Here is a 12,985-nt window from a genome sequence, read left to right as displayed (position 1 = left end):
ACCCGGCACTTTTCCCTGCAACCGCAGGAAGTGCTACACCTGCCCCCATACCTCCTCCCTCACCCCCATCCCAGGCCCCAAGAAGACTTTCCACATCAAGCAGATGTTCACCTGCACATCTGCCAATGTGGTATACTGCATCCGCTGTACCCGGTGTGGCTTCCTCTACATCGGGGAAACCAAGCAGAGGCTCGGGGACCGCTTTGCAGAACACCTACGCTCGGTTTGCAATAAACAACTGCACCTCCCAGTCGCGAACCATTTCAACTCCCCCTCCCATTCCTCAGACGACATGTCCATCCTGGGCCTCCTGCAGTGCCACAACGATGCCACCCGAAGGTTGCAGGAACAGCAACTCATATTCCGCTTGGGAACCCTGCAGCCCAATGGTATCAATGTGGATTTCACAAGTTTCAAAATCTCCCCTCCCCCTACCGCATCCCAAAACCAGTCCAGCTCGTCCCTGCCTCCCTAACCTGTTCTTCCTCCCACCTATCCCCTCCTCCCACCTCAAGCCGCACCTCCATCTCCTACCGACCAACCTCATCCCGCCCCCTTGACCTGTCCGTCCTCCCTGGACTGACCTATCCCCTTCCTAACTCCCCACCTACACACCTTTACTGGCTCCATCCCCGCCTCTTCGACCTGTTTGTTTCCTGTCCACCTATCCTCTCCTCTATCCATCTTCTATCCGCCTCCCACTCTCTCCCTATTTATTTCAGAACCCCCTTCCCCTCCCCCTTTTCTGATGAAGGGTCTAGGCCCGAAACGTCAGCCTCTCTGCTCCTATGATGCTGCTTGGCCTGCTGTGTTCATCCAGCCCTGCACCTTGTTGTCTAGAATCCAAAAGTGCCTTGAATGCTACACGATAATCCTCTAGCACTCGCTGTAGCAACTGTTAGCTCTATTATTATTCACTCATTTAAATGCACCATACTCCGATTTTTTAAAAAATGCAGTAATCAAAGCTGGACATGGACCAGAAGATGTGGCTGCTACCAAGGCTGAGATGGAACTGCTAAGGAGCCTTGCTGGAAAGCTTAGTCAGTACACAGACAACACCAGATGCAAGTTTTGTTTTCCTGGACGATAGTCTTGCTGTAAAAAATCTAAATGCGGAGGATGTCTAGAGGACGAATAGAGCTTTAAAAGTAATTAAAAACAGAGAAGCGTATGCTGAAGTTCTTAATTTTATTTGATTCCAATAACAAGGCAATAAACATTTTTAATCACGCTTCATGTGAAAATTTTGAAGATGGATCTTCCAACACAGAACGTTTCAAATTATTCCTATAGGAGAGAATAGGCAAAGGTGCTCCTTGGCATGGGAGGGAAAAAAACAAAAATGGTGAAGATCACATTAGCTGCCAACACTCTTGCTCTTGTTAATGTTATTGACATGGAATTCTATTAGTCTTAAGATCTTGGAGGAAATACTGTACGTAAAAGAAAACAATCCCGAAATAATGTTACATTGATAGTCAAACTGTGGGATAATGTACAAAGAAGGTTCAGTGAGAAAATTACAGATGTAACCAGTTCAAACAGATGCTGGAAGGAAAAGTAATCTCTAAACTTGTGGGTAAATACTAGTGATCGACTATCAGATAATTTCACTAAGAGGAACACCTCAAAAATTGTCAAAGGTTCTAAATGGACGCCTTGCTATGTAACAGTTGGAAATCTGATAGTTTTTTGTTTAACTCTACTAAGAAAAACAATTTCAACAAGGGAGTCTGACAATGTAAAAAACAGAGTCCTCTTTAAGAGTAAACTCGGACAGCTCTAGAGTTAATTGAGAGCAGATGCTTGTCCTTGGAGCTTGCTCTTAAGAGCTACATTTTCCCCCAGTAGCGGATTGGCTCTGGACATGGAGAGCATCCAGGAGGAAATTTTGGAAAGTTATAATTTTGCTGAACTATTGTTTTAGTAATACAACAGTTGTAAAATCACACAAAATCATTACTGCCTGATTCTGTATATCTATCTGTTAAACTCTAAATGGCAGGGTAGCTGAATGGGCAACATAGTGGTTCAGTGGTTAGCAGTGCTGCCTCACAGCACTGGGACCTGGGTTTGATTCCAGCCTTGGGCAACTGTTTGTATGGGTTTCCTCTGGGTATGCTGGTTTCACTCCACAGTCCAAAGATGTGCAGTTTGGTGGATTAGTAATGCTGTCCAGGGATATGCAGGCTAGCTGGATTAGCCATGGGAAATGCAGTGTGACAGTGATGGGGTGGGATGCTCTTTGGAAGGTGGGTGTGGACTTGATGGACTAAATGGCCTGATTCCACACTGTTGGGGATTGTATGATTCTAAAGAAGCAACAGACCATGTGAGACTTACAATGGAGATTACAAAAATGGTTCTGTTCCCCTAACTATGGAATCTCGAGAACAACTGACTGCATTTCTATTGTTAGCTGTCCCTTGTCCATTAGCGCCATGGTGTGGAATGGAATATTTCAAGTGTTCTCCAATGCCAAATACAAGTTTGAGTGTGACATGCCGCAAAAATCTTGCATTTCCTGAATCTTGCTACTGTTTAGGATGGCCGCCATCTACTGTCCTGAGTTCATGCTCCCTATGAGGTAATGCAATCCAGGAAACTCAACCTTCTTGATGCTCCGCTGTGATTCCACTTGCCCCTCTAACTTGAAAATTCTGAGCTCTCATGGCAGAAGCTGGAGCCACTCTGTCAAAAAAAGGTCCCAAAAACACAAAGGGATCTGAAGTTCCAAAATGGGACTAGAACAGCAAACAAACCTCAGCTGCCCATCGATTAAAATAAGACCTCTACTTCCTCTTTTTTGATATCATCTTGTCTAAACAATTAATTTTAACTAATACTTCTGGATCTACACTGTGCTTATTATTTCACATACTTTAATTATTCCCATTGATTTTTAAAAAGATTTCCACCTCTTAGGTTTGACAAGTGTCTTAGTTTAGAGAGAAGAAAAAAAATGTACCAATGACTTACTTTGTTTCACACAATACCTCATTTTGATTTTTGATGGTAATTTTGGTTGTTGCTGTCATCAAAATACTCGAAAAAGAATAAACCTCCATGCCCACAGACATGCACAAAAGAATCAAATCACTTACATTTATGATATAACTGTGAAGTTGTAATTTCATCTGTTAGGATGCAAGACAAAGTGATTTAGAACAGTAGATAATCAGTTTGTTATATTCTAAAGTAGCGTTGCCACAGTCTTAGAGGATGCCATAGGGTTTCTCTTTCATAGAGAGAGATGACTGGTGGTGGTTCAGCCTGAGGGTTACCATGACTCAGGCGAGGGAAAATGTTGATAAGGAGATGGTAGCCTTAGCTGGTGCAGGAAAGGAGCCCACATTGTTCACATTACTCTGTTTTGCAAACCAGCATCATGCCAACTGAGCTAACCAATCCCCAAAGGTAATGCCCTTTAGATAAGAGAATTGGCCTTTCTGGCCCTGTTTGGACAATGTGACCCTTAACAATGTGATAGAGACTTAACTACACTCCAAAAGGGCTTTTCTTTTTTTAAGAAAGTGGCACAGCACCATCTGCTCAATGACAATTAGGATTTGGCAAATAACCAGTGACACACATAGCTAATAAATGAATAAGACAGATACAAAAACAACATACTGCAAATGATGGAAATAAGAAACAAAAACAAAAAACAACTCGGAAGGTCATTTCAATCTCCAACATTAGCTCTATCCCCGTGGATGCTGCCTGACCTGCTTAGTATTTCCAGCAATTTTTATTTATATTTACGTTTTTGAAACAGAAACAGTCTCCCTAATGTTCTTTAGAAAAGGAGACCTGCTGTCTTTATCCAGACTGACCTCAGAAAACCACTCAGTTATAACTGGAGGGCGAGCAAATAAATGCCCATTTGCCACTGACACCCACATACTGTGTGTGCATGAAAATGAAAATCCATAAACTACACCGGTCACATATGTAGATTGTGACACCTGTTGTCCACAAAATGAAATGTGAATGCCTCCGACCACAGAATGTGGGCTGTCAAAATAAAAGTTCTACCAACAGTTCAAATTTCTCAGGATTCATAGGATAATAATGGTAGTGGCGCAAATCTACACTCTGTTTATGAAGAATTATTTCTATTTAACATTTATCGATTAATATCTAAAACTTTTGATGAAATTAGCAAGAAACTGAAATGCATTTCACAAAGTTGTTCTAATCAGCTTTTTCCATTCACTCAGTACCAGGAGTACGATCAATTGTTACTCCAGATACCTGTCTTTGTGCCCGTTACCTGGGAAAGTACTCCCAGTGTCAACCGATTGCAACACCTCTGGACCATTCTTAAGTTTCAAATGAAACATTTTACAGACGCGTTCATTCGGAGTTATTCTATGCAATATTTACATTCCCTGCCGCAGTTTCTATAATCTCCATATTACAATAGAGCGGTGGGAAAATAGGGCCTAATGTTCAGAACTAAAGTTAAACATGTCCACCTTTGGCCAGGAGCAGTAAGTGGTGAGGCCGGCAGCAGCTCGGGGTGGTTTGGGGTCCGCTCTGTGCTCCGGCTTCGCCGCACTGTCCACAAAGCGGACTGTGTGTGTGTGTATCTGCAGCCACTCAGTGAAAAAGCCGCTCCTACCTCTCCTACATCCCCCGCTCTGCCGCCGTTACTCGGATCACCGTTCAGCTCGATGTTTTCGGACTCCATCGCCTGACGCCAGTTTCTTTTTCTCTCCAGAATCGAAGAAACGTTATGCTGAGTGTAGGGGGAAGGCTCACACTGAAATACCCTCTGGCATCACACAAGGATGTGGGCGCCCCCGCAGTAAGTAACTGGCTAGACAGCACTGAAAGTTAACTCCACCTAGTGGGTTTATGTCAACCTCAATCTGCTGCTGACGCTCAACTCGTGTGAGTTGGGTATGGAAAGCCTGAGCGTGTATTTAAATCTGGCGCGGGATTTTCCAAACAATGAAGGGTTTTTTTTATATAAAGCATCCGATTGTTGCGAAAAGTGTCATATAAAGGCAATTCTTTCTTGTTTAAAGTTTGTGCAGTTTCTCCAGTCCTAGAAAATGCAACTCATCCATTCTTTTAAATAAAAACCGAAAGAACTGCGGATGCTGTAAATCAGGAACAAAAACAAAGTTCTGAGGAAGGGTCACCGAACCCGAAACGTTAACTCTATTTTGTTAACTCTATTCTGTTTTTGTCATCCATCCTTCTGATTGATCTGTTTGCAGGGATTGAAATTGGGAAATAAACCTCAGGATTACAGCGTTAAAGTGGGCTGGTTTGAAACCCCAGGTGCCTGACCATCCCTGCCTTTCCACTAGGGTCAGGATTATTGACCGGCGGAACGAGAGTTTCGCTGGCAGGGAGTTAGAAGTGCAAGGGATAACACTGATCACAGGAGCAGAGGGTGTCTAAAACACTAATGAGGGAGGCAGTGGGAAACCAAGTCATATTGCACATTGACATTGAAAATAGATCTTAAGCGTATCAGGAGGAAAGATCGGGAGATGTGGAGAAATAAATAGAGGAGCTGTCCTTAAGACACACCACTAGGATTACAGAACATTCTTCAGTCAAGGTTATTATGGCACAGAAAGAGGCCATTCGTACCTCGGAATCCATGCCTGTTCCACGTAGCGCAGGGTTGTTGTAAAGGTTTAACACGAAGGGCTACATTTCAAATTCTCTCTCATATCGGTCCGCTGAGCTAAGTTCGGAAAGATAAGGTTTGGCACAACAGCAAACCACAAATTTCAAAAAGAAATCCAAAGCAATAAACAGGTTATTTAAATAAAGGAACAATTAATAGAAATAGTTATTTAAAAATGCCAAGCAGCAGAGCTAACTAACAAAACCTTTCTTTGCATCTCCATTAAGGGGCAGCGGTGGAGGGAGACAATTTACACCCCAATGTCCTGATCAGCCAGAGGTAAGCGTTAGGACCGGAGCGGAGGTACACTCGGTTTAACTAACACTGGCCTTGTGTTCGCCTCTGGTGCTGTGCACTCCGAGCTAGCTTCAGCGGGATATATGTGGGAATTGGGGTTGGAAGTTATCCTCATTCAGGGAGTTCCCACTCAATAAGCCTGAATTATTTATAGAATATAATCATAGAACCCCTATGGTGTGAAAGCAACTCAGACCCACCCCATGTCCAGGACTCAGCATTTCCTATGGCACACCCACCTAAACTGCACATCTTGAATCTGCAGGAGGAAGCTGGAGTATCCAGAGGAAACCCAAGCAGACACGGGGACAATATGCAAACTCCCCACACACAGTCGCCTGAGGGTGGAATCAAACCCAGGTCCCTGTCGCTGTGAGGCAGTAGTGCTAACCACTGAGACACTGTGCCGTTCATTATGGATAGGTAATTAGGGAGGAGATGGTGGGGAAGGGTTGGTAGATGAGCAGCTCACTTAAACTCAGGATTCATATGCACATACTTTCTCTCCCACTTCTTCCTATCAACCCCACTCCCATACTTTTATCCCCCCTCAGATAGAACATAGAACAATACAGCACAGTACAGGCCCTTCAGCTCACGATGTTGTGCCAACCTATTACCCTACTAAGATCAATCTACCCTGCATACCCTACATTTTACGATCCTCCATGTGCCTATCCAAGAGTGGCTTAAAAGTCTCTAAAGTATCTGACTCCACTACCACTGTCGGCAGCGCATTCCACACGCCCACCACTCTCTATGTGAAGAACCTACCTCTGATATCTCCCCTATACCTTCCTCCAATAACCTTAAAATTATGCCCCCTTGTAATAGTCATTTCTGCCCTGGGAAAAAGTCTCTGACTATCTACTCTATCTATGTGTCTCATCATCTTGTACACCTCTATCAAGTCACCTCTCATCCTTCTTCGCTCCAATGAAAAAAACCCTAGCTCCCTCAACCTTTCCTCATAAGACCTGCCCTCCAGTACAGGCAGCTTCCTGGTAAATCTCCTCTACACTCTTTCTAAAGCTTCCACATCTTTCCTGTAATGAGGTGACGAGAACTGAACACAATATTTCAAGTATGGTCTAACCAGAGTTTTATAGAGCTGCAGCATGACCTCACGGCTCTCAAACTCAATTCCCCTGCCAATGAAAGCCAACACACCTTCTTTACAACCCTATCAACTTGTGTAGCAACTTTGAGGGATCTGTGGATGTGGACCCCAAGATCCCTCTGTTTCTCCACACTGCCGAGAATCCTGCCATTAACCCTATTAACATGAATTACTATCACTCCCTTGCATGCACACGGATTCGTTATCCTTCCCAGGCCATTCTGTAAACACTCCTTCTCCCTCACGCCCTCTTCTCAGCCTCCTCCCTTTCTCCAAAATACTTGTCGATATTTTTCCTTGATTTCTGTGTATAAAATCTTATGCACCAATTAACCTGCCTGTAGCTGTTATGAATTTCCTTACATACTTTACTAAACAATTGTGTCATATTTCTTCATTTCCAATCCTCTGGCACATACACTACAGTCAGAGAAGGTAACCTTTCAATTATCTCGACCCCAACTTGCCTTAGCAACCTGGGATACAATCCGTCAGAACTAGGTCTTTCCAGTACATGCTGCTGATCAATTTTCATCCCATCCATTACCTCATTTTCCCCTCTACCAATATTTTGTCAGCTTCCTCTTCCTTATTAAACACCAATACTTATGAACTACTTGAGCCTTGCCCCACATCCCTAAACATACATCATCATATAGTCCTTAACAACTCGACATCACCTGTTTCAACTTCACATGCACATAGAGGATTTTTGGGTTACCTTTTATGATCATTGTATTCTATTCTCATATTATCTGGTTGACAGTCTTATTGTCCTCTTCCACTCTCAACTTGGTCTATTTGGCTTTGGTCCTGTTACAAGAATTCACCTGACATACATCCTACATTTTTATTATATTCTTTATCACCCTCATCATTCAAGAGGCGCTGGCTTTGGTTTCTCTGACTTTTCCTCTTGTTGGTATGTGCCTAGACTGTACCTCAAAACATCTTCTCCTTCAAAGATTAGGCATTAATCGACTACAGTTATTCCTCTTAAACTGGTTCCAGTTTACTCTGGCGAGTTCCCTTATCACCCCATTGAAATTAGCTCTCTTCCAATTTAGAAGATCAATTTTTGGTTATTTCTGGCTGCTCTCCGTTGCTAATTTAATTCTAATGATATAATGATCATTCATATTCAAATATCCTCCTCCACTTCGCTCACTTGATTCCCACCACCAGATCCAGCAAGTTTCCTCCTAGCTAAATATCACTCCCCCTGCTGGACAATCAGTGTTACTGACAGTTATATCCTCCTGATTTAGATATACAGACTGAGGAAATAGATTTCTTCAAATTGACTTAATCTTGCACAGAAAGCCAATGAATGGAAATTAATTAAATCTAACCACTACTTGCAGCTTCCTCAGCATTGAAAGCTTTGAACACTCTCCATATTTGCTATCTATAAACTCCAAGTCAAAATTGAGAACCCTCTGAAAGGCAAGTGCTTGTAACATTGTGTTTTCTTTCGAACGATAGTGATGAAAACCTGGGTATTGCAGATTTGTAATGCGGATCTAGGTTCAAATTCACCTCATGAAGTCAGCATAAGCTGCCTCTGTCTGAAATATGGAAATTAATTACAATTGGGCATAGCCAGAAACATGGTCACACATTCCCATGCCAAAGCCAAGCTTTTGTAGAACCTTACAGTTGTTCATTGCATTTAAAATTGCCCACATTTCAGGAAGATATGGCTTTAAAATCCAATGCCAATTACAGTCTAGAAAATTCCAGTTGAAGCAGTAACTGCAAACTTTTGGAGATACAGTACTACATTTTCACTACCCTTGTATTAAAAACTATTGACTGATTTCACTCCTAAATGGATTAAAATTACATCACAACAGCTCTGAAGTCATTACCAGATGAAATTATTTATCCTTATCTACTCTATTGTATCATCATCACTTTAAATAAGATTACTACTTAACTTTTAATCAATAGGAATAGAAGCAATGTTTCTCTAATCTGTCGTCATTATTTAATCTTCTAAACCCTGACAGTCTATTGAACCCAAACTGTACTATTGTGACAGCCAATGCATCTTTCCTGAGGCTCAGTACCTCTGGTGAAATGAAAAAAAAAGACTGAAACTGAAAAACAAAAGAAAAAGCTACAACCAAATGTAACAAAAACAAACAAAAATAGCAAAAGGAAAACAAATTAAACCTGTAAGTGAACAACTTTTAAATGTTCTGGATGCAGGTCCATTAGAATAAGTTTGGTTATTCATCCTGGCAAGCTTTTTCTGCCAGCATCTGGTGGGATCACAGCTGATCTGTATCTCTACCCTGTCCAGCTGCCTTGTCTCTTCATACGTTCAGGTCCTTGGCTAGAACATAGAACATAGAACATAGAACATTACAGCGCAGTACAGGCCCTTCGGCCCTCGATGTTGCACCGACCTGTGAAACCAATCTGAAGCCCATCTAACCTAAACTATTCCATTATCATCCATATGCTAACAAAGATCTATCAATCTTAACTTCAAATGATTAAATGAACTAATAGCTCCTGCTTTTGAATGCAGAGAGCTCCACTCTTCCACCACTTTTTGCATGAAGAAGTGTTTCCTGATTCCTCTTCAGTGGCCCTGGCCCTGATTTTAAGTTGATGTCTCCTTGTCCTGGACTCCTTCACCAGCAGAGAAAAAAATTACCTGCAACTACCCTGTGTATTCCTTTCAACATTCAAAAAAATCAAAGTAGCTTTTACACTTCTATATTCCAGGAGCCTGGTTTTTTTAACATTTTCAACATTTAACCCTTGGAGCCCACATACTTCAGTCCAAGATGGTGGTGGAGTAGGGCTTCTGTGTTGGAACTCGTCCGCTCTGACCACTTTTGATTTTCTTTCTCTTTTTCTCTTTTTCTTCCCCCTGTATTTTTTTTAACCTACTTAACTTGTCCTGAGCTTGAACGGCATTGACAGTAGCGAGAGCCCAGCACATGTACCTCGAGTGAGCCCAAGGCGTGGACCTCAAGTGTTCTCAAGCCAGGCCCAGGGTGCGGACCTTGGGCAGGTCCATCAATGACCTCTAGCGGGCCCAGGGCAGAGACTTCTAGCAGTCTCAAACTGGGCCCAGGGCGTAGACCTCAGTCGGGCTTACTGCAGACCTTGAGCAGACTCAGGGTGTGGACCTCAAGTGGGTCCAGTGCAAAGGAGACTGAGCCCCTACTTACCTTTCCAGTGCAAATAGAGGACCTGGAATCGGCCGCTGCTGCATTTATAGAGGTGATGTCGGCAAGGTAGGTCCAGTGGCAAAAGATGGCGCCTGAAGATCAATGACTTGGCTGTTGGTTAGGTCTGGTGTTGATGGCAGCAAAATGGTGATGGAAGGGCATCATGGCAATATTGATGAGGTGGGCCCTGCAGTGATAGACGTAAGTCTGACATTGATTCGTCTGGCGCAGAAGACGGCAAGTTGGTGGCAGAGTATTGGCCTAATGGCAAAAATGGCACCTGAGAATCGGCGATTTCAATGTTGGTTGGATCCGGTGTAGACAGTGGCAAAGTGGTGGTAGAGGATGGCAGCCCAGGTGTCGTTGATGCTGATGAGCTGGCTCAGGACTGGTGGATTCTCGTTAAGCTATATCTTTCTTTAAGGTTTTGGAGTAGATCTGTAGCTCGGGTTGTGGGTGTTGAGGTTGGTTGGCTCGCTGAGCTGTTGTTCCGCAGACGTTTCATTATCGTGCTTGGTAACATCCTCAGTGTAGCCTCCGATGAAGCGTCGGTGTGTTTTCCCGCCTGGCTTTTAAACTCTGGGGTCCATTGTGATGGATTGCCTCACTTCCGGGTTTCCTCCATAGTGGAATGTATATGGGGTCGAGTTCAATGTGTTTATTAATAGCATGCTTCGTGGAGTGCCATGCTTCCAGGAATTCTCGTGCTTGTCTCTGCCTAGCCTGTCCCAGGATCTTGGTGTTGTCCCAGTCGAAGTCATAGTTCTGCTTGTCCCTGTGGATTGAGATGAGTGAGTATTGGTCGTGTCTTTTTGTAGCCAGTTGGTGTTCATGTACTCTTGTTGTTAGTTTCCTTCCTGTTTGTCCGATGTAGTGTTTCTCGCAGTCTCTGCAGGGGATCTTGTAGATGACATTGGTCCTGTCCATGGCGGGAAGTGGGTCTTTAGTTCGGGTGAGCACTTGTCATAGGGTTGATGTGGGCTTGTGTGCCACTCTGATGCCTAGCGGTCATAGGAGTCTTGTGGTGAGTTCTGACATGTTCCTGATGTAAGGTAGCGTGATGAGTGTGTCGGGGCGTGTAGAATCTTTCTGATGCTGTTCCTGTAGGCATCTCCTGACCCAGTTCTTTGTATATCCATTATCCTTGAACACTTGGAAGAGGTATTCCTCCTCCTCTTGGCATAGTTCCATGTTGCTGCAGTGTGTTGTTGCCCTTTTAAATAGTGTTCGCACGCAGCTTCGTTTGTATGTGTTGGATGGTTACTATTGAAGTTCAATACCTGGTCTGTGTGTGTGGCTTTTCAGTGTATATCTTTCTTTTTATTTCCTGAGTCTTAAATTCTTCAAATTGGCGCCGTTTTGTGACAACAAATGAAAGCCTTTCACTGTATTTATTGTATTCCTACTGTAACATACACATGTCAACAAAACCAAAAATCAATATTAAAAATAGTATTCTGTGAATCTGTGCTGCACTCGTTCCAAAGCCGCTGTATACTTTTGAAAGTCCAGGGTCCAGAGCTGCTGCTGTACTCCAGATGAGGATTTTCTAAAGCTGTAGCAAAACTTCATCCACTTTCTATTCAATTCTCTTAGTTGTAAAAGTGATCATTTTATTACATTTTGATTATGTTTTGCACATGATTATTGCATTTTAGTAATTTGCACATAGATCCCTGAATCTGTTTGGACATCCACCCTTCCTAGCTTTATACCATGCGACAACTATCCTGATCCATCAATTTTGATCCAAAAAGGATGACCTTGTCCTTAAACTTCCTTAAATCCATCTCCCAAAGTTTACCAAGTCACCTAATCTATAAATGTCTCTTTGTAATGCTCTGCTTCCAAAGACACTGTTTATTATGCTGCCAATCATTGGCAAATTTGGATATATGGCTCTCTGTTCTAGTTAATAATTATACAGAAGGGTTTTAGGTCCCAGCACAAATTTTTATGGGGGCATATTAATCATTTCCTTCCAATTCAGATATGTATCCATTGTCTGCACTCTTTCACCTCTTCTGTCTAACTGATCTCCTAACCAGTAACTTGCCTTCAATTCCATAAATTATTGAATTGTAGCCAACAGTCTCTTCAGTGGAATGTTACTGAATACCTTCTGGGAATCTATATACACCACAATGGTAGGTATTCTTTTTCTCATGCTTTAGTTACTTTCTCAAAATACTCAGTTATGTTTGTGAGACTTAATGTTCCTGTTACAAATCTATGTTGTCTCTCTCCAGCCAGCTCAAATTTCAGTCACTTTGTTCTTATTTATAGATTTCAGTAATATCCCACAGTATTAGACTAACAGGGCTATAATTTCTTGGTTACTGTCTCTCATCTGTTTTTAACGACACAGTTACAAAGCTCTCCTACTCCTTAGATCACCAGTATTCTTTGCACCATTTTGAGCACCTTCCCATCGGTTCAAATTATTTCACTTGCAGTGGTTGCATTTCTCTTCTCCATTGCAGCAAATTATTGGAAGATGCAAATATAGAGGAGAACCATATTTTTAAACTTTGTTTTGAATCCTTAACAAGGCTCGCATACTAGCCAGTTTCCTGTTCCTCCAAAATTGCTTGTTGTTGCTTGTAAAACAAGTCATTTTGTAAACCAAACAATTATGTTTCTGTTCAGTTTCTACTTTGAGATTTTTTTTACTTGTTTGATATTTTTCTTGTAGCTGCTGCCTGCTGCTTTGGTCAGACA

The 12,985-nt window shown here is 42.5% G+C and overlaps 1 protein-coding gene across 1 annotated transcript in view; it reads right to left on the bottom strand.

Annotated features, from left to right (window-relative positions):
• The window catches only part of ninj1 (ninjurin 1), a 58,219-nt gene extending 53,396 nt beyond the window's left edge, over positions 1 to 4,823 (bottom strand). The window contains exon 1 of the mRNA XM_048606769.1: positions 4,631 to 4,823. Within this exon, the coding sequence (XP_048462726.1) occupies positions 4,631 to 4,699 (69 nt within the window). The 5' untranslated portion in view covers positions 4,700 to 4,823. The remainder of the gene's footprint in view (positions 1 to 4,630) is intronic.
• Positions 4,824 to 12,985: the final 8,162 nt, after the last annotated feature.

This window comes from Rhincodon typus, chromosome 16 (genome assembly GCF_021869965.1).
Source record: "Rhincodon typus isolate 14 chromosome 16, sRhiTyp1.1, whole genome shotgun sequence".
NCBI lineage: Eukaryota > Metazoa > Chordata > Chondrichthyes > Orectolobiformes > Rhincodontidae > Rhincodon > Rhincodon typus.
The sequence above is the reverse complement of the archived record's forward strand: the minus strand, read 5'-3'. Positions and strand labels throughout refer to the sequence as shown.